Source organism: Eleutherodactylus coqui, chromosome 11 (assembly GCF_035609145.1).
Source record: "Eleutherodactylus coqui strain aEleCoq1 chromosome 11, aEleCoq1.hap1, whole genome shotgun sequence".
NCBI classification, from domain to species: domain Eukaryota; kingdom Metazoa; phylum Chordata; class Amphibia; order Anura; family Eleutherodactylidae; genus Eleutherodactylus; species Eleutherodactylus coqui.
Genome location: NC_089847.1, coordinates 106,932,040 through 106,959,045, shown reverse-complemented (window position 1 = coordinate 106,959,045; position 27,006 = coordinate 106,932,040). Strand labels below are relative to the sequence as shown.

Genomic DNA, 27,006 nt, shown 5'->3' with positions numbered 1-27,006 from the left:
AGATCCCTCTGACGTTCTCTGTACTGTGAGACCCTGACATCACGTTGGAGAAGATTCCATTGCTGTAGTCTTGACTCTAGAAGTTCAGCCTTCTCCTTTGACAAGTCAAGGTCTTGAATAAGATCACGCATTCCTCCCGACTCAGTCTGTGCGTTGTATTATCTTTTACCTCAAACTCAGGGTCATGGGACGTGGAAGGCTTGTTGGGTTCTTCTTTTTCCACACTTTCTTCATTTTCTACTTCAAGCTCATAATGTTGTGGTGGAGAAGGAACTGGTAAACTATCTAAATGTGGAATAGGTCGAATAGCAGATGGAAGATTCGGGTATTGAACTGTTCCTGTTTTCTTCATTGACAATCCTGCCTTTATAGACAGAGTTAAGCAGTAATAACAATCATCTGTATGGTTTGTAGGCTCCCGCCAAGCCATAGGCACAGCAAAAGCCATAGATCATTTTTTATTTTTCAGCCATTCTCATAGTTTAACTGGACAAGAGTTGCAACATATATGTGGAGCCCATGACTTATCCTGGTCCCCGACCTTCATACCAAAATAATGATGATAGGCAGTCTTCACAAGAGGCGTCAGATTGCGTTTCTGTGACGAAAATGTTATTTCCCCACAAATGTAACAAAAATTATTCTCTAAATTTTGTGGCATTTTGATATAGCAAATTTTACACTTCAAAAGCACTCCAAAACTAGAAATTCTAAAAAAAGGAAAACCAGAAACAATATGAAAATCAGTCATAGCAACATTTATTATGTTTATAACCTACAAACATAAGGAGAACGTTGTGTTATGTCAGTTGAGAGGTGTGACAACTCCCCCCCCCCCCCCGCCATAAAGAAAAAAAATCCCACAAAATAAAAATGTAAACTCTAAAACAATGACATGTCACTGTATCTCCGAAGCATGCCTTAAGGGCATGCTCCATGTCTGCAGTCCATGGTCACTTCCTTATGTAATCAGTATATAGACAGATAGGTAATGTAGATTGTCCTCACTATATTCACACAGAACAGTGTTATATTCTCTTCAGTATAAACCCCGATATATGAGGTAGATTCTAATCAGTATATAGACAGATATAGACACTTACTTTTTACACTTAGAATTGAATAATCAAGTTTAGGACCTAAAGAATGCTTGTGCCAAATTTTACGCTTGTATGACACTAGAAAGTTACATTACAGAGGGGTGCACTTACTTTCGCACTTAGCATTAACTAATAGAGTTCGGACCCCTTTACTTTCCCTATATATATATATATATATATATTTACATCACAGACTGGCATAAATTGTACCAGAAATCTAGTCAAGCTCACCGCTGGTGTAGATTTCTTTTTAGACACTTGGACCGCCCGAGATGCGCCTAATGTATGAAAAATTGTGCATTTGAAACGGCAGTTTAAATAAGTTCCACTGAATGTCACTTTCAAATTAAGCATGCCTCAGGGGTAAATGTATATGAATATAAAACTGTCCTACATGTTTATACCACGTCATGATTGTTGTAGACATTTTTTGACACTTTTTGCTGTGCCTAAAATGGGGCGTGGCTTCACTGGAAGAGGGTGTGGTTTAGTGGGAAAGGGGATGTGGCATAAATAGCACCAAAAATGGGGTGCAAAAATTGAAGTAAACTAAGCCAAAAATTTGCATAAAGTTAGACAGAGCTTTCAAAAAAATTTGACAGTTCATCATTCAGCATGCCTCAGTCTGGTACATTTTCAGACTGTCTAAGATTGCACTATCTAGCTATTAGAGGGCGATACTTTTTTAAGCATTTACATTTTCATTAATTTTAATGTCCCAAACAAATGATACACTTTTTGGGGTTTTGAGTACTGCACAAGTAAAGTTTATTTAACTTACTGTTTCTTCAAATGGGCGTATGTGCAACTACGCTCGCTGATACGGAGCATAGCTGCATATGAACCAGTTTTTTTTTCCTTTTTCCACACTATTCTGCTCGAGTTTAAAAATAAATATAGGTATCTTTCGCATATGTATTAAAGGGGTTGTCCCGCGCCGAAACGGGTTTTTTTTTTTTTTCAACCCCCCCCCGTTCGGCGCGAGACAACCCCGATGCAGGGACGTACAGAAAGCTTACCGGAGCGCTTACCTTAATCCCCGCGCTCCGGTGACTTCTATACTTACCTGTGAAGATGGCCGCCGGGAACCTCTTCCTCCGTGGACCGCAGCTCTTCTGTGCGGTCCATTGCCGATTCCAGCCTCCTGATTGGCTGGAATCGGCACGTGACGGGGCGGAGCTACACGGAGCCCCATAGAGAACAGGAGAAGACCTGGACTGCGCAAGCGCGGCTAATTTGGCCATCGGAGGGCGAAAATTAGTCGGCTCCATGGGAACGAGGACGCCAGCAACGGAGCAGGTAAGTAAAAAACTTTTTATAACTTCTGTATGGCTCATAATTAATGCACAATGTACATTACAAAGTGCATTAATATGGCCATACAGAAGTGTATAGACCCACTTGCTGCCGCGGGACAACCCCTTTAAGGTTCTTTTACATGAAACGATTAGTATTAAAAAAAAAATCATTCAAATAAGCGAAAGGGGTAGGGGTAGGCCTAGAGGACGTGGAGGGCCAAGTGAGGGTGTGGGCACAGGCCGAACTCCTGATCCAGGTGTATCGCAGCCGACTGCTGCGCGATTACGAGAGAGGCACATTTCTGGTGTCCCCACATTCATCGCACAATTAATGGGTCCACGCGGGAGACCTTTATTAGAAAATGAGCAGTGTGAGCAGGTCCTGTCGTGGATGGCAGAAAGTGCTTCGAGCAACCTATCGTCCACCCACAGTTCTGCGCCGTCCACTGCTGCAAATCCGAATCCTCTGTCTGCTGCTCCTCCTTCCTCCCAGCCTCCTCACTCCACTACAATGACACATGCTCAGGAGCGGGAAGACTCCCAGGAACTGTTCTCGGGCCCCTGCTCAGATTGGGCAGCAGTGGTTCCTCTCCCACCAGAGGAGTTTATCGTCACTGATGCCCAACCATTGGAAAGTTCCCGGGGTCCGGGGGATGAGGCTGGGGACTTCCGGCAACTGTCTCAAGACCTTTCAGTGGGTGAGGAGGACGATGACGATGAGACACAGTTGTCTATCACTGAGGTAGTAGTAAGGGCAGTAAGTCCGAGGGAGGAGCGCACAGAGGATTCTGAGGAAGAGCAGCGGGACGATGAGGTGACTGACCCCACCTGGTTTGCTACGCCTACTCAGGACAGGTCTTCAGAGGGGGAGGCAAGGGCAGCAGCAGGGCAGGTTGCAAGAGGCAGTGCGGTGGCCAGGGGTAGAGGCAGGGCCAGACCGAATAATCCACCAACTGTTTCCCAAAGCGCACCCTCGCGCCATGCCACCCTGCAGAGGCCAAGGTGCTCAAAGGTCTGGCAGTTTTTCACAGAGACGCCTGACGACCGACGAACAGTGGTGTGCAACCTTTGTCGCGCCAAGATCAGCCGGGGAGCCACCACCAACAGCCTCACCACCACCAGCATGCGCAGACATATGATGGCCAAGCACCCCACAAGGTGGGACGAAGGCCATTCACCGCCTCCGGTTTGCACCGCTGCCTCTCCCCCTGTGCCCCAACCTGCCACTGAGATCCAACCCCGCTCTGAGGACACAGACACTACCGTCTCCTGGCCTGCACCCACACCCTCACCTCCGCTGTCCTCGGCCCAATCCAGCAATGTCTCGCATCGCACCGTCCAGCCGTCGCTAGCGCAAGTGTTTGAGCGCAAGCGCAAGTACGCCGCCACGCACCCGCACGCTCAAGCGTTAACCGTCCACATAGCCAAATTTATCAGCCTTGAGATGCTGCCGTATAGGGTTGTGGAAACGGAGTCCTTCAAAAGTATGATGGCGGCGGCGGCCCCGCGCTACTCAGTTCCCAGTCGCCACTAGTTTTCCCGATGTGCCGTCCCAGCCCTGCACGACCACGTCTCCCGCAACATTGTACGCGCCCTCACCAACGCGGTTACTGCCAAGGTCCACTTAACAACGGACACGTGGACAAGCATAGGCGGGCAGGGCCACTACATCTCCCTGACGGCACATTGGGTGAATTTAGTGGAGGCTGGGACAGAGTCAGAGCCTGGGACTGCTCACGTCCTACCCACCCCCAGAATTGCGGGCCCCAGCTCGGTGGTGGTATCTGCGGCGGTGTATGCTTCCTCCACTAAAGCACCCTCCTCCTCCTCCTCCTCCAACGCAACCTCTGTCTCGCAATCAAGATGTGTCAGCAGCAGCGCGTCCCCAGCAGTCGGTGTTGCGCGTCGTGGCAGCACAGCGGTGGGCAAGCGTCAGCAGGCCGTGCTGAAACTACTCAGCTTAGGAGATAAGAGGCACACGGCCCACGAACTGCTGCAGGGTCTGACAGAGCAGACCGACCGCTGGCTTGCGCCGCTGAGCCTCCAACCGGGCATGGTCGTGTGTGACAACGGCCGTAACCTGGTGGCGGCTCTGCAGCTCGGCAGCCTCACGCATGTGCCATGCCTGGCCCACGTCTTTAATTTGGTGGTTCAGCGCTTTCTGAAAAGCTACCCACGCTTGTCAGACCTGCTCGTAAAGGTGCGCCGGCTCTGCGCACATTTCCGCAAGTCCCACACGGACGCTGCCACCCTGCGGACCCTGCAACATCGGTTTACTCTGCCAGTGCACCGACTGCTGTGCGACGTGCCCACACGGTGGAACTCTACGCTCCACATGTTGGCCAGGCTCTATGAGCAGCGTAGAGCTATAGTGGAATACCAACTCCAACATGGGCGGCGCAGTGGGAGTCAGCCTCCTCAATTATTTTCAGAAGAGTGGGCCTGGTTGGCAGACATCTGCCAGGTCCTTCGAAACTTTGAGCAGTCTACCCAGGTGGTGAGCGGCGATGCTGCAATCATTAGCGTCACCATTCCTCTGCTATACATCTTGAGAAGTTCCCTGCAAAGCATAAAGGCAGACGCTTTGCGCTCGGAAACAGAGCCGGGGGAAGACAGTATGTCGCTGGATAGTCAGAGCACCCTCCTGTCTATATCTCAGGGCGTTCAGGAGGAGGAGCATGAGGAGGAGGGGGAAGAGACAGCTTGGCCCACTGCTGACGGTACCCATGCTGCTTGCCTGTCATCCTTTCAGCGTGTATGGCCTGAGGAGGAGGAGGATCCGGAAAGTGATCTTCCTAGTGAAGACAGCCATGTGTTGCGTACAGGTACACTGGCACACATGGCTGACTTCATGTTAGGTGGCTTTCTCGTGACCCTCGCGTTACACGCATTCTGACCACTACGGATTACTGGGTGTACACACTGCTCGACCCACGGTATAAGGAGAACCTTTCCACTCTCATTCCCGAAGAGGAAAGGGGTTCAAGAGTGTTGCTATACCACAGGACCCTGGCGGACAAGCTGATGGTAAAATTCCCATCCGACAGCGCTAGTGGCAGAAGGCGCAGTTCCGAGGGCCAGGTAGCAGGGAAGGTGCGGAGATCGAGCAGCATGTACAGCACAGGCAGTGCAACAGTCTTTAAGGCCCTGGACAGCTTTATGGCTCCCCAGCAAGACTGTGTCACCGCTCCCCAGTCAAGGCTGAGTCGGCGGGAGCACTGTAAAAGGATGGTGAGGGAGTACGTAGCCGATTGCACAACCGTCCTCCCTGACGCCTCTGCCACCTACAACTACTGGGTGTCGAAGCTGGACACGTGGCCTGAACTCGCGCTGTATGCCCTGGAGGTGCTTGCTTGTCCTGCGGCTAGCGTCTTGTCAGAGAGGGTGTTTAGTGCGGCTGGGGGAATCATCACAGATAAGCGTACCCGCCTGTCAACCGACAGTGCCGACAGGCTTACACTCATAAAGATGAACAAAGCCTGGATTTCCACAGACTTTTCTTCTCCACCAGCGGACAGCAGCGATACCTAAACAATACGTAGGCTGCACCCGCGGATGGAAGCATCGTTCTCTCTCACCATCCAAAACGGGGACATTTCTGCTTCATCAATCTGTGTATAACATTCCTCCTCCTCCTCCTGCTCCTCCTGCTGAAACCTCACGTAATCACGCCGAACGGGCAATTTTTCTTAGGGCCACAAGGCTCACTCATATAATTTTTCTAAACAATTTTTATACGTTTCAATGCTCTTAAAAGCGTTGAAACTTTAACTTGAACCAATTTTTCGTTAAACTGGGCTGCCTCCAGGCCTAGTTACCACTTAAGCCACATTAACCAAAGCGATTAATGGGTTTCACCTGCCATCTTGGTTGGGCATGGCCAATTTTTTCTGAGGTACATTACTACTGTTGGTACACCAATTTTTTTGGGCCCTCACCTACAGTGTAATCAATCATAGTAATTTCTATGTTCTTCGCCTGCACTCATGGTACAGAAAGGTGTGTGGGGTTGGCCTACACTTTAGCTACATAAATGTAACTGGGGCCTTGTCTATACTGCAGCTACTGAAATGTGAAAGAGACTGTTATCTCCCTAAACTGCTGCAATGGGAATGTTACTGGGGCCTGTCTTGAGTGCTACTATTACTGAAATGGAACTAAGACTGCGCTCCCCCTATACTGCTGCTAGTGATATGTTAGTGGGGCCTCTCCCTAATGCTACCGCTGAAATGTTAATAATTGTGGGCTCTGCCTATACCGCTGCTAATGGTATGTCACTGGGGTGTGGAAACAGAGGCTTCACAAAGACATGATGGCGGCGAGGCCATTTCCCACCAACGCTGTTACTGTTAAGGTGCATATAACCACGGACACGTGTAGAGGACACATAGTGCCTCCAAAACATCCCCCTCCTCCTCCAACAATGAAAACATTCTTGGCAAATACCTTTGCATTGGTCCGTCTGGTGGCAGTCCAAGAATTTCACCTTTAACGACACAACAAGAGAGCACCACCACCATCCCCCCGCCACGGCCCACTTAATCCTGGCTACATTCCGAAAACCAACTACATAAAACCGCGCTACCAGGTCCGCAGTCACCACCACATTACCACCAACGTGGTTACTGTTAAGGTACATATTACCAGTCAGACTGAGGCATGCAGTGTGGGCCGAAGCCCACCTGTATTAAGCACGACATTACTACCTCAGCTGTGTTGGGCAATGCAATGGGATATTTTTATGTACCGCCGGTGGGTTCCAGGGAGCCACCCATGCTGTGGGTCCACAGGGAATTATAAATGCATCTGTTTCCACTTCTAAAGATCCCCAGTCTGACTGGGGCATGCAGTGTGGACCGAAGCCCACCTGCATTAAGCACGACATTACTACCTCAGCTGTGTTGGGCAATGCAATGGGATATTTTTATGTACCGCCGGTGGCTTCCTGGCACCCACCCATGCTGTGGGTCCACAGGGAATTATAAATGCATCTGTTTCCACTTCTAAAGAACCCCAGTCTGACTGGGGCATGCAGTGTGGGCCGAAGCCCACCTGCATTAAGCATGACATTACTACCTCAGCTGTGTTGGGCAATGCAATGGGATATTTTTATGTACCGCCGGTGGCTTCCTGGCACCCACCCATGCTGTGGGTCCACAGGGAATTATAAATGCATCTGTTTCCACTTCTAAAGAGCCCCAGGCAGACTGGGGCATGCAGTGTGGGCCGAAGCCCACCTGCATTAAGCACGACATTACTACCTCAGCTGTGTTGGGCAATGCAATGGGATATTTTTATGTACCGCCGGTGGGTTCCAGGGAGCCACCCATGCTGTCGGTACACAGGGACTTCACAATAGGGAGTTGTACCTGCCTGTGTCTATGAATTAAAAACCGCGGTCTGACTGGGGCATGCAGACACCTTGACAGAATAAATAGTGTGTGGCACATAGGTTCCCCATTGCTATGCCCACGTGTGCAGCTCCTGATGGCGGTGGCACAGGATTATATTTCTCATTGCTTCTGTACAGCATTGTGGGCTATCGCCCCGCCCCTTTTAAAGAGGGTCGCTGCCTAGCCGTGCCAACCCTCTGCAGTGTGTGCCTGCGGTTCCTCCTCATGGCAGACACACTTATAAATAGACATGAGGGTGGTGTAGCATGAGGGCAGCTGAAGGCTGCGCAGGGACACTTTGGTGTGCGCTGTCGACACTGGGTCGTGCGGGGGGGTTGGGCAGCATGTAACCCAGGAGAAGTGGCAGCGGAGTGTCATGCAGGCAGTGATTGTGCTTTGTTGGAGGTAGTGTGGTGCTTAGCTAAGGTATGCATTGCTAATGAGGGCTTTTCAGAAGTAAAAGTTGTTGGGAGGGGGGGGGCCCACTCTTGCCGCTATTGTGGCTTAATAGTGGGACCTGTGAACTTGAGATGCAGCCCAACATGTAGCCCCTCGCCTGCCCTATCCGTTGCTGTGTCGTTCCCATCACTTTCTTGAATTGCCCAGATTTTCACACATGAAAACCTTAGCGAGCATCGGCGAAATACAAAAATGCTCGGGTCGCCCATTGACTTCAATGGGGTTCGTTATTCGAAACGAACCCCTGAGCATCGCGATAATTTCGTCCCGAGTAACGAGCACCCGAGCATTTTGGTGCTCGCTCATCTCTATTGTTGATGTTTTTCAGGTTGGAGAGACCTACTCTGTTACCAAAGTAAATAAGCAGGTAACCGCACAGAAGCTCATGAATGAGGTAATCTGCAGATATGGGGCACCGGAAGTGATTGAGTCAAACAAAGGTACACACTTCACAGGTGAAATAATGCAACACATCATGTCTGCTTTGGGTATATTCCAGGCTTTTCACACACCCTACCATCCGCGGAGTAGGGGGAAAGTAGATACAAAAGACAATAGAGGAAATGGGCAAATTTTGAATTGAGTGTCTTTCATTAGTTTTTCTTTTCCCCAGGAGGGTACATGCCACAGTAGCTGAATTTGGGGAATGATTTTCTTGTTAATTTTGTCATAGGCCTCTCCAAGGAATTGTCAATAATGCATTCAGCAGTCTCTGCTTTTCTCCCAGGTCCTACAGATGAGTGTCACAATCTGAAACCAGGTGACAGGGTCTATGTGAAAAAATTTAAGAGAGAAACCTTGTTTGAATGTCCCTACCAGATGTTGTTCACAACCCCAACTGCAGTCAAGCTCGAAGGAAAGCCCACTTGGATCCACACTTCGCACTGAAAGAACTCATGATCCTGCATATCATTTACATGCTATAATGTGGTACAATTCCTCTAACACACACCTTTGACTACTGTACACTAGCCCCCTGTTTCAGAACAAATTAATACAATCAAATGTGCAATATGAAGAGTACACTGAAGGTGAGAATCTAACACCGCATTGTGCTAAGAGAGAAGTTGACGCTCCAGGTGGTAACTTTGATCCACATGTATACATAGATGTAATAGGAGTGCCAAGGGGGGTGCGAGATTAATTTAATTCTAGAGATCAGGTTAAAGCAGGTTTTGAGTCCTTATTTGCTATTGTCACTGTTAATAATAATGTAGATTGGATGAATTATATCTATTCCAATCAGCAGAGGTTTGTAAACTACACCAGGCATGCTTTACAAGGGTTAGCTGACCAGTTAGGGCCCACTGCATCCATGGCCCTAGAGTGTCCCTGGATATGATTTTAGCAGAAAGAGGTGGGGTATGTAACTTCCTGTATGTGTATTATCCCTTTAATCAAAAAGAGTATGAGTAAGGGACTGGATAATGTGACCAAAATTTCCCTTGTTTGAAAAAGATGAAGAGCCAGTTCCGATAATGCCAACCAGATATGTTATCAGAAGAATGGAGAAATGTACTAGTACTGCACCTGCCCCGATCTCCTAAGATGGACTGTCAGTGGAATTCCCATTTGCCTAGGGATAGTGCAGAAGACCTTAGGTTCGAGCGAGGGCACACCCTGTGGGGTGTTAACTTGTACAGATAGAGGGTATGGATGCCCGGAAATGAGCCCAGGGAATCCATGGCCTCCTTCTGAGGTGAGGTAGGGATCCCCTTCCTAGGAGTAGGGCCTTACGGGCAGTGGAGAAACCCTGACGCAAGGGAGGCGACCGAGGAAGAGTGCAAGGTCTGATGCTTGATCTCCATATAAGTTTTTAGGGGGGTTTGTCAGGGTATATGTATATATTGCCATATGTTCTTTATGCTTTTATACCTGTATGCAAGTTCTATTCAAAGTTAAAATGAGAAAAACTTATATGTCGCCTTACATCAGATATTCCAAGAGGCCTTGCAAGGCGAAGACAAAATGTATCTTGAACACAAGAAGAACCAGACACAAGGCCGCGTGTACTTGGCTGTTTTCCCAGAAGTGCCTTATCAAGATGGAGACCGTTCAACTATGCATCTGAACTTTCACTGTCTCAGGCCGGAAATCCGGACTTCCCTATATGGTTATGCTGTGAATTTTAGCCAATGAGCCCATCACCCATTGCTAGTGATGAGACCAAAGGGTATAAGATCTCATGTAATCTGTAATAAAGCGCGCAGCACAGTCATGTCCCCGTGTGAGAAACTATACCAGACCTCCGTGTGGTGTTTTCTTCTTTCCGCCGGCAGCGGGGCAAGTGGGGTGGGCCTGATTGGTGCTGTACTTAGAATTTCCCTGACACCATTATAGCGACCCTCCCGTTTTTGGACAACATTCTATCCTGGGACTGAAGAGAGTGGGTGGTATATTATCTGTAGTATACCTGTGGTATATTACCTGCAGATGTTTCTCACTGCTGTCTGTCTGAACTACCGGGTCCAGTTCACATTTTTAGCTGTTCAAGATGGCTGACACAATTTTCAGATTACCTAATCCTCATAGTGCATTAGTGGTGTTAGACTATCAATGCACTATACCTGCTCTCTGATTGACTGATGTTGGTCACGTGATCAGCACTGGCCAATCAGAGCAGTGCACAGTGTGCTAGATAGGAAATTGTAGCAGCCAAAAACCAGGACCAGAACTAGCAGATCGGACGGCAAAGAAGAAAAATTGCAGATAATATTTTTTCAAGCCCTCCAGTACCAGGATATAATTTTGCCCTGAAACCAGAGTGTCGCTTTAACGCTACATTAAAGAAATTGCACTGTACATATTTTGAATTGATTTTCCTAATTTGCAAGCATGTATTTAAGGAGTTTCAGGATTCCTTAGACAAGCGACTCTTGAGATGCCACAGAAGCATGAAGTGTGGCAAGTCACACAGACATCGTCTTGTATGTTGTAAGTGTCTTCTTATTTACTTCAACCCATTAGTTTATCTAAATGTTCCCTGGAGAAATCTACAACCAGAACTAAATAAATTGGGTCTTGTAAAACAAAACCAAACAAGAATTTGAATATACCATATATTCATTTAATATATTTACTTTCTCATTTTCACCTATATTTGCAGATCTTTTCACGATTTTCTGCTTCCTAACAAATAGTCTTTTGTGGGGATTTCATCGGCAAGAGAACATATGCTGTTTAGTTTGGAGGCGTGTGTCTTACTGTACTTGCTGAAAGGTAGAAAACAGGCCACAAGGTAATGAATAAGATGTTATATTGAGGGTATCTGTTTAATATATACACCCTCCCCCAAGAAGATGCTGAGGAAGGGGGGGGGGGGGGGATCGAAACGCGCTGTGCATTCAAGAATTCACTCAAATATCACATGGCTGAAAATATTCTTCATGGATGAGAAAAGAAAAGCTTGATATAGGTTGTATCTACCAAAGTGTATAGTAGTAGGTACATAATATTTCTACCTAGGGAAATGCTATAAAAAATTCACAACAGGGACAGATTGACCACTTAGACATTAGTGCAGGGCCAACACAACTCCTTGGTGTGACGATGTCTACAATAGCAGTTGGAGTCTTACAAAACTGTGATCAGACTGGAGATCAGGGAGTAGCTTATGTTAGTGAAATGAATGTATGCGGTAGGGATCTTGTATCATCCTTCATACAATGTCATTTTTCCCTTCACAATAAGATACTACAGATAATAGAAATAGTTGTTCAAAAAGCCTTTAGTGAACAGCCGAGGCTGGAACTACCAGAAGATAATGAAAATGTCTCCAGACTGGCCCCCGTGTCGACGTGACGTGTTTCTCGCTGTTCGCATATGTTCCAAAATATTTATACTAAACATTCTATTGTTTTTCATTTGTGTACCCGTGTTCCGAGAAGTCAATCATGTATGATTCTACTGCGCCTACATATGTTTGTTTGACATTTTAGATGTTAAATTCTTTATCTTGCATATTCATGTTGCGTTTGTTTTATCAACCAATGGTAATAAATGAATTATAATTCTGCTGCATAGACCAGCAGACAAGCCTTCACAATGATATACCAGATCTGTGTTGGGTTTTCACAGTGTGTTATAGCCGAACAGGGTTCTGGCAATGTAATAGAGCTAAGCAGACTCGACAAGACTAACTATTGTAAGAAGGCGATCTGTGTCTAAAGTTTTGTTTAATGTAATCTTGTTTTTATGGTTTGAAGTTTTGTACTCTTAGGTGCTAGGGAACAAATACCAGTTTTACACAATGGAGGTCTTCCAAAAGGTAGAGCTAAAATATAAGGCAGTCAAATAATTGAGCTGCGGAGTTGCAATTAGCGAATGTTGCCAGACACGTGGATTGCTGAGAGTTTGTAGTAGTCTGCAAATACCAAAAAACTGAAGGAGTTGAGCCAGGCGCTTAGGATTGAAGCATGCCTCAACTACTACAGTCTGGGCAGAGTACTTGGAGGGAGTTTCAGTGCCTCTAAAGGTCGAGATTGGAGATGCTGAGTTACCGAGTGCCACTGCTTGCATCCCTCGCCAATTTGCTTGCCCACCTCTCACGTATATCTTTCACATTTCTTGTATTGATTCATTAACGAACTTCTGATATTGTCAATTTGCATGTCAAATGAGGTTCATATACATTTTCAGACTGCTGGTCTATGGCTTCTAATGGACAAGTAGCACAAAATTTCCAGGCACTAGGTGCTGTAAATAACTTGAGGTTCCTGGGCCCTAATTCAAAACCTGTAACAGGGCCCCCAACTATAATGCTTTATTCATAGTACTGAGCTCCCTATATGGAGAAGAGAGACCTTATGGGCCCCCTAAGGCTTCTGGGCCCGGGTGCAACTGCATCCTGTTACGGCACTCTGACCCCCCGAGCGCCAGGTGGCGCCCTGCACTTCCGGCACCCCACTGTCCCTGCCTACTTGCCTCGGCTAACCCCAAGCGGACAACTGGACGGCGGTCCCTGCACTGGCTAGGGACCTGGCGACTGACAAGATGTGACTAACTAAATGGGGGGACAGAGTGCCGACAGAGAAGGCAGATGGAAATGACCAACAGAACATACAGAGCAAAGCAAAGCTGGAGATGGAAGCAGACAGGCAAACTAGAGGCTGAACTGAGGCTAGCTGCAGACAGGACCTACTAGACGCTGACCGAACCAATAACTGGCAGTGAGCTCAGGTCACTGCCAGCCTTATGACTGCAAGCCTCTGCCCAGGGGCGGAGAGTGGGAGGAGCAGACTCTCCCACTGCTGCATAAGAAGGTGGAGGAGTGCGGGCAGCACCCTACGGGCGGACACGCCCACGCCGCCGCACACTGGCTGCCCCACGCCGCCGGGAGAGCCCCGACTCCACAGGTCCAGGACACCAGAGCCGACACCGGATCAGCGTGCGCCGACCGCGGGACCCTGCGCCGCTCTGCATGGTAACACATCCTCTGCATCCCCTATAGTTACACCAGTCCTCCCACTGTCAAGGCTATTGCTATCTTACTCTCACTTTCTCACCTCAAGGCAGCATGGCCAGCAACTTCTTAGGCTGCTTGCACATCTGTGTCGGGGAGCAGGAAAGGAGAATCCCCTGGCTGAACGGGTCCGTCTTATGATGGAACTGAACAGCGCTGAATAGACCATATTGACTATAATGGGGTCCGTTCAGTTTCCACTGAGCTGCCCAGCATTTTACTGGAAGAAAAAGTGCTGTATGCAGTGCTATTTCTTTTGGTATTTTGTGCCGGATCTAGGATGGAACCTTAGAGAGAAGGTTCCAGCGCAGATGTGACCCCGGCCTTACTCTTCAGTTCGGCACCTAGTCAACTCTCTACGCTTCAGAAATTGCCCTTTTTTTTTTTTTTCCAACATATTTTATTGCTTTTTGTTGCATGTAGAACATAACTTAACAAGTATTATTAATAGTGTGAAATTCACATCTCGAACTGATTATTGCAACTATTAAAGAGAACATTATGAAGAACAACATTATTTTGTATAAATTCTCTTCTGTTACTGGACAGACATGGGAAGGTGGGGGGGGGGTAAGATATTAGGGGGAGAGCGTGGTCAGGGGGGGGGTGGGGGGTGAGGGGGGGGGGGGGAATCCAGGTTAAAACCCTTTGGTTTTTATTCACAATTGCCGTCCCGCAGCCACCTAGTGAATACGGGAGAGTCACGTGTGTCTATCCAGGCTGCCCAAGTGCGATAGAAATTCTCTCGTCCGGATTCGTCGTCCTGTGATCTCAGTCTCTCTAATCTTTCTATTTCATCCATTGCCCCTACCCACGCGCCTCTGGGGATTTCCGTGTCCTGTTTCCAGAATCTGGGTATTACCTGCCTCGTGGCCATGATAAAGAATTTCAGCAGGCCTTTCCTGAGCGAGTGGGTTCCTGATGGAGGAATGGATAGAAGTGCCACCTCTGGTGTCAGGGTCAATGGTTCCCTGCACACCTTCCCGTATAATTTTTCCATGTCTCGCCAGATGGGTTTGATCATGGGGCACTCCCACCATATATGCAGCATCGAGCCCACTTCCCCCAGGCATCGCCAGCAGGTATTTGAGGCTGATGGGAAGAGGGAGCGAAGCCTCTCTGGTGTCATGTACCATCTTGATAGTATTTTAAAATTCAGTTCCTGTAACCTACTGGCCACCGACATCTTATGGGTATGATGGAATGCTTTGCTCCAGAGCTCTCCGGGGAAGGACCTGCCCAGGACCTCCTCCCACGCAGTGATCCACCTGGGGGTATGACCATCAAGTTTCTCCTCTAGTAGCTGACTGTACAGTATTGACACGGTATGCCTCTGCGCCTCTTCCCCACTGCATAATTTCTCAAACGGGGTAAGATTTAGGTTCCACCCCTGTTCCGGTCTCACCCTACTCAGGTAACTACGAATCTGTAGGTATTGCATCCATGAGCCCGGGGGAGTTCCCCCCGCTCCCTGCATACTCGTCAGGTCGCGCACGCCCTGAGAGTCTATCACCTCCCCTACTTTAGCTTCCGTTCCGAGGGGTAGGAATCCCAGACTGCGAATGCCCAGTGTTGCAGGGATCTGAGGGTTTCCGGTTAAAGGGGTGAGGGGACCCGGGACTGTTGTCCGGCAGCCCCCTTTCCATGCGCCCAGGAGGGTGGTCATCAGGCTTGAAGCCTCCGCCTTCTCCCAATTGACCCCTTTCGGGACCCAAAATGCTCCTTTTGGTGAAAAGGTGTTACTCTCATTTTCGATTTGTACCCATAGTTTATCTGGTTCATGGTGGTGTAGGTCTAGTATTAGGGTTCCTATAGTGGCTTTATGGTAAAGGTTAAAGTCGGGTAGGCCCGCCCCTCCCTTAGATTTTGGCTTGGACAGACTTTTGTAACTGAGTCTTTTAGAACCTCCCTTCCATATGAACCGGAGTATCAAACTTCTCAATCTGTCGAAGAAGATTCTCGAGGGGTTACATGGTGCTGATTGGAAAATATATAATATCCTAGGGAGGATATCCATTTTAACTGCGCTCATTCTGCCAAACCAGGACAGCGAGCCTCTTGCCCAACTTTCCATGTCCTTTTTCAGGGTCAGTAGTAACGGCTTGTAATTCAGTTCGAACAGCTGGATTGGGTCAGCTGGGATGTGAATTCCCAGATATTTAAGTGAGTCGTTTCTCCATAGAAATGGGAAGGCTGCAGCCGTATTACTGGCCTCCTGTTGTGGGATAGTGATGTTTAGGACTACAGATTTCTGGGTATTTACTTTATAATTGCTAAGCTTGCCAAAAGTGGCGAACTCTTGTATGATATTGGGGAAGCTTACGTGTGGTTCGGTGGCGTACAGCAGGAGGTCGTCCGCGTATAGAGATAGCTTTCGATCCTCCCTACCAGTCTGTATTCCACGTATTGAGGGGTTGTTCCTAACTGCGTTAGCTAATGCTTCCATAACTAAGATGTATAATGTGGGGGATAAGGGACACCCCTGTCGTGTGCCATTCCTAACCTCAAACGGGGTTGACAACTTGCCATTGACCCTGACCTGTGCCGAGGGGCGATGATAGAGGGCCATTATCCGAGCTAGAGCTCTTGGTCCGAGTCCCACCTTGCGGAGAGTTGCTTCTAAGAATTTCCAACTGATTCTGTCGAACGCTTTTTCAGCGTCGACAGATAACAGGCATAATGGGATTCTTTTCTTTCTTGCCCGGTCGATCAAGGCCAAGGTCTTTATGGAGTTGTCTCTCGCTTCTCTCCCCAGAACGAAGCCCACCTGATCTCCATGGATAATTCGGGGGATTGCAGGGTTTAACCTATTTGCTATCATTTTTGAGAATATTTTTAAGTCACAATTGATGAGAGAAATTGGACGATAACTGCCACACGACAGGGGGTCCTTCCCGGGTTTGGGTATCAGAACGATATGGGCCTGAAGGGCTTGAGGTGGGAAGGGGCAGCCCCCTGAAACCTCGTTGAAGGCTTTAAGTAACATGTCTGAGATCAGGTCTCCACAAGTCTTATAAAATCTCGGGGAGAACCCGTCCGGGCCTGGGCTTCTCGAAATTGCCCTTTTTTATGTCAAGGCATCAACCAATCGGTTAGTGTCCAGTGAGCATGCTACACCAAATTTTGGTGCACGCTACAATCTTCATGCAATTTTTGCATCATTATATTGCTGTGGCAACATTACACATTGGAGTGATTCCCTTACAGGAGCTGACCACCAAGAAGATGGGTGGCCGTATGGGAATAAAGTAGGGAACTTTTAGAACGCTAACTGCAGTTACCAGTAAAAAGGTAATTTAGATTATTGCTATTTATACAATCGTCCAACCCGCTCTTTAAGGTAGAACTTTGTTTTAAAGAATCCTTTTCCTGGGCGTGGAGACACACATGTACAACACAAGATGGCACTACAGGTCAGGTACAGTAAAGAAATTGTATCCGGCTGCAAGTAAGTTTGAGCTGATAGACGGATGTAATGGGACTCTCTGACACGGGGACCTGTGAGGTCCAAAAGTAGACAATCGTATATGAGGCAGAATACAGAGCAGAAGATTTGTTACTGGGATCTATCATGTTTTGGGGTTAATTCACAAATAATATATGTGACATTACTGTGGATAAGACAGGGTGTGCAATGACAAAGCTCACGATAAGGGCAACTCAATATACAATAGTAGCGATGAGCCAACTAATAAGTTTGGCTCTGCCGCTTTGCTGAACTTCGGCATGAAGTTCGGTTACGCACAAGTTAGTTCGATCTGGGCTGGAACTTCCCCAATATCCCTAAAACTGCTGTATAGCACTGTCTCACAGCCATAAAACACCCTCAGATCATCTAGGAGTGTATCTAAGTACCTTTCATCTGTTTTTAAGGTAAAGTTAAAGAAGAAACAACAAGGAAGAAAAGGAAAATAAAACAAGAAGAAGGAAGAGAAGAAGAATGAGGAGAATGTAAAAGAAAGAAGAAAAATATTTTTTTCTTCTCCTTTTCCATTCTTCCCCTTTTTTCTTCCTTTTCACCCCTTTCTTCTTTCCCTTCTCCATCTTTTCCATTCTTCTCCTTCCTTCTTCCCCTTCTTGTTTCCTACTTTCTCGTACTATTCTTCTCCTTCCTTCTCCTTTTACTGGGTTTGGCTGAGACAAACCACCCATGGTCCAGCTTAACATCAAACCAAACTTTTAGCAAAGGTGAATCTAAAACAGGCTTCAACTGTTTCAGTTCACTCAAGGGTTAACATAGGGACAAATCAGCAAGCAGTTCACTAACTTTATACATTATAAATAGTGCCATCTGGTGTCCACAGTGCACAATTACAACGTATCACAATTTAATTTACAGAATATGTTTTTTTTGTTGCTATTTTACCCTCTCCTTTTTAAGACACATGGTACCACCGGTACCTACACCTATTAGAACAACAAACCTTGCAATACTTCTAAATTATGTAGGTAGTAGCTTCTATACCTAACGGGGTTTTCATTGACTAAGATATTAATGACCTATCCTCAGGATAGGTCATCAATATCAGATTGGTTGAGATACGCTGCTTGGGACCCCCACGATCAATCCCCTATGGTGCTTCGGTGAGCACTGCAGCCTCTTATCAGGACTAGGGCATCCTTTTCATCGGTGACCTAGGAGCAGCTCAGTCCAATTCAGGAAAATGGAATTGAGCTGCTGTCATACCAAGCTCAGCTGCTATGAAATGTATGGCGCTGTGCGTGATATGCAGTGAAGTGGCCATGGAGTACGCTTGAGTGCTTCGGTCACTTTAGACAGGTGATCAGCTTGAGTCCTGATACTGATAGACTGAGGATAGCTTATCAGTATCGCAGTCCCAGACAACCCCATTAATAGCTGTGGCTCTAGACTTTGACCCTGTTCTGAATAAGCTGTTACCTCTATGTGTAGCTTTATCTACTGTACAGAGGGTTCGTGTTGCAAGGCAGAAGTTGTAGTGACACAACATACAGTATCGAAAAGGATGTGAAAAGAACCGGTATGGAGGCGCAACACTCTAAGCTACTAGAAGATGTAGATCAAAGTCCAATGTGTAATGGTGAAAGCACTTCTTTTTTATTATTTTTTCAGAAATTAAAAACCAGCAATGGAATACGCGTTTCGGGGAAGAACCCCTTCGTCAGTTCGGCTGGATAGGACTGTGTGATAAGTACAAATAGATAATGGAGGAGTGATTAACAAAGAAAGGGGAGGAGAAGGGAGAGGAAAAAAAATTCATATACATAATGAAGTCTCACAAATGTGTCAATAAGAACAATAAATATATGATGAAAGCATCGATCTGAACAGTGATAAAATATATATGAGACAAAAAACATAACAGAATATGAGCATCTGTACATGTAAATGAACATGAAATGTATACAAAACAAATATCTGTTAAAATAGGATGAAGACAATCCTGAGTAAAATACCAATCTTAAAGGTACCAATATGAGAGCGGATGGACTCAAAATCGTGTGGTTGCTTTCAGCTGAATGGAATGACTACAGAATTAAAATGCATGTACAGCCTATTGGGAAATATGATATGATTGCTACACCCGAGGGGGTGCATAAATACATGTGTATATGTATGTAAAAATGAGAAAAGAAGAAAAAAAAAAAAGGGAATCTATTGGAAAGCTACTTCAGAATGGTGTGCATTGACAGCATTGGGTTCATGGCGTGGGATAAAGTTGGGAAGAAAAAAAAAAAAAAGAGGGGGGGGGAGAAGGCTGTACATGCAAGGGGGGAAGAGAAGGCGGGAGAGGGAGAGAAGGCGGGAGAGGGAGAGAAGGCGGGAGAGGGAGAGAAGGCGGGAGAGGGAGAGAGAGAGGGAGAGAGGGAGAGAGGGAGAGGGGGAGAGGGGCAGAGGGGGAGAGGGGGAGAGGGGGAGAGGGGGAGAGGGGGAGAGAGGGAGAGGGGGAGAGGGGGAGAGGGGGAGAGGGGGGGAGGGAGAGGGAGAGGGGGAGGGGGAGGGGGAGAGGGAGAGGGAGAGGGAGAGGGAGAGAGAGAGAGAGAGAGATCTCTGCTTTCTGCGCTATTTCATCCTGTTTTTTAAAGTGAAAATCAGCGACGGAGGTTCCCAACGGTCATGCCAACTAACCTTTAGGAAATGTGATGACACTTGTGAATGATAAGAGACCAATGCAACGTCCCACCACAGATCTCCGCCCGCCGAGCAGCTGCAAAGCCTGTTTGTTTGAATGAAAGGCTTTTAAAAAAGTTATTAAGTTGTTCAAGCCAAACGCTACAATAATGTTTACTTCTTTTGTATCAACTTTCACTTTGCATGTGATTAAAAGTCTTTTACAATGCCAAAACACAGAATATCACATACTGTATATTACGGATTTGAGCAAGACCAATAATTTGTTTGTAAATATATAAAAGGCTTCCAGTATCTGTGGTTGCTTTAACTATTGTAAAACGTTGACTGGAGGTGAGATGATTGTCAACAAGGCCAGTAGCACATGGTAGAGGATGTTACCCTCATTAGAGGCCACTAGTCCATGGTAGAAGATGGTGGCCCACATTAGAGGGCAGTGGCTTTTAGCAGATGGTTGGGACTAGAGATGAGCGAGCACCAAAATGCTCAGGTGCTCGTTACTCGAGTCGAACTTTTCGTAATGCTCGAGAGCTCGTTTCGAATAACGAACCCCATTGACGTCAATGGGGGACTGGAGCATTTTTCAAGCTGACCGATGCTCCGCATGGGGGAGGTTGTGTGAAACATCTGAAAAAAAATCAGAAAGTCATTGAAATACCACAGAAATGGATAGGGAATGGCAGAGGCAGCATGCATGGGTGCATCTGAGGCTCTCAGGTCCCACTATTAAGCCAAATTGGGGGCAAGAGCCTGGCGGTCACCCCTCTAACAATTTACTTGGGACAGACCAAAGGTAGCAAGGCACATGCGCTGGCACATCTTAGCTAAGCACCACACTAGCTGCAACCAAGGACAATTACTGCCTGCGGGTGACACCGCTGCCTCTTCTCCTGGGTTACATGCTGCCCAACTCCCCCGCACGACCCTGCGTCCACAGCGCACACCAAACTGTCCATGCGCAGCGTTCAGCTGCCCTCATGCCACACGCTGTCTTGATAGCCACACCAGCGTCATGTCTATTTATAAGTGCGTCTTGGGTGAGGAGGAACCGGAGGCACACACTGCAGAGGGTTGGCAGGGCCAGGCAGCGACCCTCTTTGAAAGTGGTGGGCGATAGCCCACAATGCTGATGAGAATTGATGATAAATTGACATATGATTATAATTCCAATCCCATGCCACCTCCGTGGCAAAATTGTCAGGAGCCGCAAACATGGGCATAAATGGGGACTTTAAAAAAAAAAAAAAAAAGGCGTTCAACTACAAAACTTTATTAAACATTAAAAAAAAATTTGCAAAAATGGATCAAATTTATCAAAAAGGTATACAGTGCATACAATATTAGGGCTTATTCAGACGACCGTATATTGGCCGGGTATTCACACCTGGCCGATATACGGCGTCCCTCTCTGCAGGAGGAGAAGGCTGGAAGAGCCGGGAGCAGTGCTCTGAGCTCACCCCAGAGAGGGACGCCGTATATTGGCCGGGCGTGAATACCCGGCCGATATACGGTCATCTGAATAAGCCCTTAAAAACAAAAATGGTATGCTTTACATGCATGTGTTTTTACACAACACTGCAGCAAGGTCTGAAAGGCCCAGGGCAGCTACAGGAGGCCTGAAGCTATTAACCCTAGGAGTGCTGGAAGACACCAAACACAAGCTCAGGGAACAGACAGAATGGGACGACACCCATGTTTGCCAGACACAGAAGACCGTGTCTGAACAGTGCAGCTAACAAGTACAAAGTTATAGATTCAGGCATCAAGATGTCAACCCACAGTGTAAGAATATCTATGTAAATCTCATTCATCTCCGAGATGCTCACCCCTGTCGGTGGCCACGGGGCTCCCACTTGTCAGCACAAATGCATACTTGCTGAGCGGCTTGTCATCTACAAACAAGACTGGGTAAAGGTTGGATCCTGGAGCCGTGCGGACATCAATCATGACTGCAAATTCTGTCAAGGCAAAAGAAGGCATTACTGGTACCATGTACAACACATACTGAGGGGGTAATGCCAACCTGGCACCAGTGCAGGGCAGTCACCATTTTCTGAACTGAACAATTACTTATGAGAATGCAGTCAGATTTTTTTTTGATGATCACAAGATTCATTGCGAGTTGCCGTAATCTTACCATGACTGTAGAAAACACAGCTACACCCTACTGGCTCTGCTACATCCTTAGGTCTCTAGGAGTTTATAAACTTTTGGGCATAACACTCACCAAAGGATTGCACATGTGAAGGGATCTCTGCCTAAGGGCTTATTTAGACAACCGTATATATAATGTGCAACAGATGAAAAACACATCAGAGCTAGAGATGAGCGAACGTGTTCTTCCGAGCTTGATATTCGTGCGAATATTAGGGTGTTCGGTATGTTCGTTATCCGTAACGAACACCATGCGGTGTCCGGGTTACTTAAACTTTCTTCCCTGAGACGTTAGCGCTTTTTTTTGGCCAATATAAAGACAGGGAAGGCATTACAACTTCCCCTGCAACGTTTAAGCCCTATACCACCCCCCTGCTGTGAGTGGCTGGGGAGATAAGGTGTCCGCCTGATATGAAAGTCTGCCCCTCCCGCGGTTCGCTATGGATGCATTCTATATGCGCTCAATGGGGCCAGCGGCAGCAGCGCTGACCCCATTGAGAACATATAGAAGACAAATCCTTCTTCTCTGGCACAGCTGTAACAGCTGTAGCAGAGAAGAACGATGTTTGCCCATTGAATTCAATGGAGCGGCAACACAGCATGTTCCACTGAATGCAATGGGCTGCCGGCGATCGCAGGATGAATGGTTGGAAAGGGGTTAAATATATAACCCCTTTCCTGCAATTCATCCAGAAATGTGTTACACTAAAAATATATACCGGCGTATAAGGCGACGGGGCGTATAAGACGACCCCCTAACTGTCACCTTATACGCCGGTAATACAGTGGCGCAAAGAATAAAAATCATTACTTACGTTTTTAGATGATCTGCGGCGCTCCTGCAGGCTGTCACTCCCTCCTGGTCCACGGCAGAGTATTGCTTTCTCCACGAAAGACTTTAAATCCCTGCCTCCAGAAGCCTTGAAATCCCCGCCTCCAGAAACACAGCCAATCACAGCCATTCAATGACATCATTGTCATTGGCTGTGATTGGCTGAAGGCACGTGTCTTTCTGGAGGCAGGGATTTAAAGCCTTTCATAGAGAAAGCTTGTCTGCCGTGGATTAGGAGGGAGTGACAGCCTGCAGGAGCGCCGCAGATCATCTAAAAACGTAAGTAATGCTTTTTATTCTTTGCTCCACTGTATTGCCGGCGTATAAGGTGACAGTTGGGGGGTCGCCTTATACGCCGGTATATATTTTTAGTGCAACACATTTCTGGATGAATTGCAGGAAAGGGGTTATATATTTAACCCCTTTCCGACCATTCATCCTGCGATCGCGGGCAGCCCATTGCATTCAGTGGAACATGCTGTATTGCCGCTCCATTGAATTCAATGGGCAAACATCGTTCTTCTCTGCTACAGCTGTTACAGCTGTGCCAGAGGAGGACGATCTTTATGCTGACAGTGGGGGGGGGGGGGGGGCACTCTTGCCGCTATTGTGGCTTAATAGTGGGACCTGTGAACTTGAGATGCAGCCCACCATGTAGCCCCTCGCCTGACCTATCCGTCACTGTGTCATTCCCATCACTTTCTTGAATTGCCCAGATTTTCACACATGAAAACCTTAGCGAGCATCGGCGAAATACAAAAATGCTCCGGTCGCCCATTGACTTCAATGGGGTTCGTTGTTCGAAACGAACCCTCGAGCATCGCGGGAAGTTCGTTCCGAATAACGAACACCCGAACATTTTGGTGTTCGCTCATCTCTAATCAGAGCACATTTACAAAAGAGCACATTTCCCACAGTGAAAAAGTACGTAGATACCTGTAATTTCCTGGGACTGAGTCCCTTAGGGCTATTTCAGACGACCGTATATCGGCTCGGTTTTCACGCCGAGCCGATATACGGTGTTCTTGTCTGCAGGGGGGCGAGGATGGAAGAGCCAGGAGCAGGAACTGAGCTCCCGCCCCCTCTCCGCCCCTTGCCACTATTTGCAATAGGAGGGGGCGAGACAGGGGCGCAGCTAAGTCCCGGTACTTAGCTCTGCCCCCACCCCTCCCATTGCAAATAGTGGTGAGGGGCAGGGAAGCGGCGGGAGCTCAATTCCTGCTCCTGGCTCTTCCATCCTCCCCACCCTGCAGACAAGGACACCGTATATCGGCTCGGCATGAAAACCGAGCCGCTATACGGTCGTCTGAAATAGTCCTAAGGGACTCGGTCCCAGGAAATTACAGGCACCTGCGTACTTTTTTACTGCAGGAAATGTGCTCTTTTGTAAATGTGCTCTGATGTGTCTTTCATCTACTGCACTATGTTTTTTGTATAGTTGAGTCACTCGGTCTTGTTTCTACTTGGGAGGTTTGACTTTTTGGCCACAAATCATCCATGAAGATCACTTCTGACCAGACTTCTCTGAACAGTAGATGGGTGTGCCTGGGTCCCACTGGTCTCTACTAATTCTGAGCTGGTGGCACTATTGGACATTTTCTGATTTGGAAGGGAAGTAAGCATGATGTGTCTTTCAGCTACTGCACCAACCTCCCTTAGCCGACCACTGCATCTACGGTCCTCAATGTTGGCCCTTTTTTTTTTTTGCCTTTTCAAAAAAAAAAACCTGAACAGCACTTGTTAAAACTTCATTTTATTTTGAAATCTTTATTTTGAAAACTGGGAAAATAAGGATTCGGAATCTGGCACCCAATGTCCTCCGCATGTTCCAGCTGCAATCTGACAGGGAAGATGAATTTGTATGGCATCTGGACAGCTCTCTTCCCTCCAGAACTTCAGGCTGGGGTTGGGGTTCTTCCTCTTCCTCATGACTCTTCCAGACTGCACACTCTTCTTCCAAGTCTGCAAGAAAATGAAACCCAAATGATTTGAATGACCTCATTAAGATTCTCAAGTGCATAACTGCCGCAATATCCAGAGGCCCTGGCGACCCGGTGACATTTAAAGGCCCTGGTGATATAGTTCCCATTCCTTCGTGGTATATTGATAGCTAGAGCTCCCAGTCTTCTGTAGCACATCGGTAACTGCAGCTCCCTGGTGGTTCAGCCATGCGCACCGCACCAGCTCCTACCATAGTTTATTACATACCAATAAGTGGATAATTTCACATACCTGCTTGTTTCTCCATCTGCACCAAAGTATCTTCTGTGGGGGCTCGTCCAGTAGCTTCTCTGCCAGATGACAACCACGAGCCTTCAGTAATCTGCCAAAAACTTAGTCAGGTTATATCACAATACCAAATAAGACGATGCAACCAGAAAATCAGCATTAACATTCTACGTTCTCGATCCATCAGCCCCATACCTTACATGTGGTTTGGAGATGAATTCATTTCCACAATTATTAGTCCACCATAGTAGATACAATACATAGGCGGATACAGCAGTTCCTTTCCTATTCCTATGTATTGTGGACTTGACAGCTGATGACCCCGGTGAAGAGAGCTAAAAGGTGGATCCTAGATTTGTCAATGAAATTATTAGCCATGCATTGGCTGTTGGTTGTCCCTCTGTGTCACAGGGAAGATATATACCAAGTGAACACTACAAATCTGCTAGAAAATCCCCCTTAAAATTTAAAAAATTTGGGCCCCCTAGTCAGAATTAGCCGGCTCCCGGCTTGTCCCAGTTTTTCCTGGCAAGAGACCATCTCTTAGGTATTCCAATCCCCTTGCTGACATGATTCATTAGTGACCCGGTTATACATTTCATTTAAAGGCTTTTTCTGGGTCAGGCAAGTGTTTATTTTTTGCGCGGGCAAAAAGAGCGCTTCTAAAAGAACCAATGGGTTCCTATAGAAGGGCTCACATGAAAGAATGTAGTTGCGTAAAACGGTTCGCACACCTAACAAAGATAGGACATGCTGCAGGTCACATGCAGCTCTGCGGTGTGCACCAAAGATAGGACCTGTCCTATTTTTGGTGTGCTCTGTGCAGGAGTTTCCATTGACCCCTATGGCAGCAGGAGCTTATGCAGGACATTTAAAACCCGCTGTCCAGAAGCACATTTTAAATGACTGCTGTAAACTCCTATTAGTCCTCGCGGGGATGAGGGGACTCCCTGAGGGTTCCCCTAATCCCTGCGGGGACTAACAGGAATTTACAACAGGACATTTACAATGTGCTTCTCGGCAGCATGTTTTAAAATGTCCTGCTGTAACCAGCGGGGTATTCCTCCAGCTCTGCTGGTGGGCAATTCTCCAGCAGTTCAGAGCAGTAGGGGATGCTCTCCCCCAGGGATTTCCATATAGCAGAAATAGAGAGGGGGTGGAGTTACGGGGCTTTCCCGAGGGCTTTCCAGAAAGCGTGGGTGGAGGGGGTGGGGCTAGAGGATCCAAGCTCTAGCCCCACCCTCTATATATTTGCTATGGGAAATCTGAGAGAAGCCCTATAGCTCCGCCCCCACTCTAGCCCGCACTGCGGGCATGTTTTTTTTTCCTTTTTGCCACACACAGCCAATCCCACTGCGGGCATCTTTTTTTTTTTTCTTTTTGCCACACACAGCCAATCGCATCACAGACACCCTTTCTTCTCCACACACTGTCAATCGCACTGCGGGCATCTTTTTTTTTTCTTTTTGCCACACACAGCCAATCGCACTGCGGGCATGTTTTTTTTCTTTTTGCCACACACAGCCAATCGCACTGCGGGCATGTTTCTTTTCTTTTTGCCACACACAGCCAATCGCACCACAGACATCCTTTTTTTCCCACACACAGCCAATCGCACTGCGGGCATCTTTTTTTTTTCCTTTTTGCCACACACAGCCAATCGCACTGCGGGCATCTTTTTTTTTTTCTTTTTGCCACACACAGCCAATCGCACTGCGGGCACGTTTTTTTTTCCTTTTTGCCACACACAGCCAATCGCACCATAGACACCCTTTCTTCTCCACACACTGTCAATCGCACTGCGGGCATCTTTGTTTTTTCTTTTTGCCACACACAGCCAATCGCACTGCGGGCATGTATTTTTTCTTTTTGCCACACACAGCCAATCGCACCACAGACATCCTTTTTTTTCCACACACAGACAATCGCAGTGCGGGCCTCTTTTTTTTTTTCTTTTTGCCACACACA

The 27,006-nt window shown here is 47.3% G+C and overlaps 1 protein-coding gene across 1 annotated transcript in view; it reads right to left on the bottom strand.

Moving 5' to 3' along the window:
* The window catches only part of LOC136581602 (uncharacterized), a 52,264-nt gene extending 26,207 nt beyond the window's left edge, over positions 1-26,057 (bottom strand). Inside the window, exons 1-3 of the mRNA XM_066582196.1 lie at positions 25,042-26,057; positions 24,619-24,771; positions 21,650-21,781 (exon numbers count right to left, since the gene is read on the bottom strand). Of these exons, the coding sequence (XP_066438293.1) occupies positions 21,650-21,781; positions 24,619-24,771; positions 25,042-25,057 (301 nt within the window). The 5' untranslated portion in view covers positions 25,058-26,057. The remainder of the gene's footprint in view (positions 1-21,649; positions 21,782-24,618; positions 24,772-25,041) is intronic.
* Between the last annotated feature and the right edge of the window lie 949 nt (positions 26,058-27,006).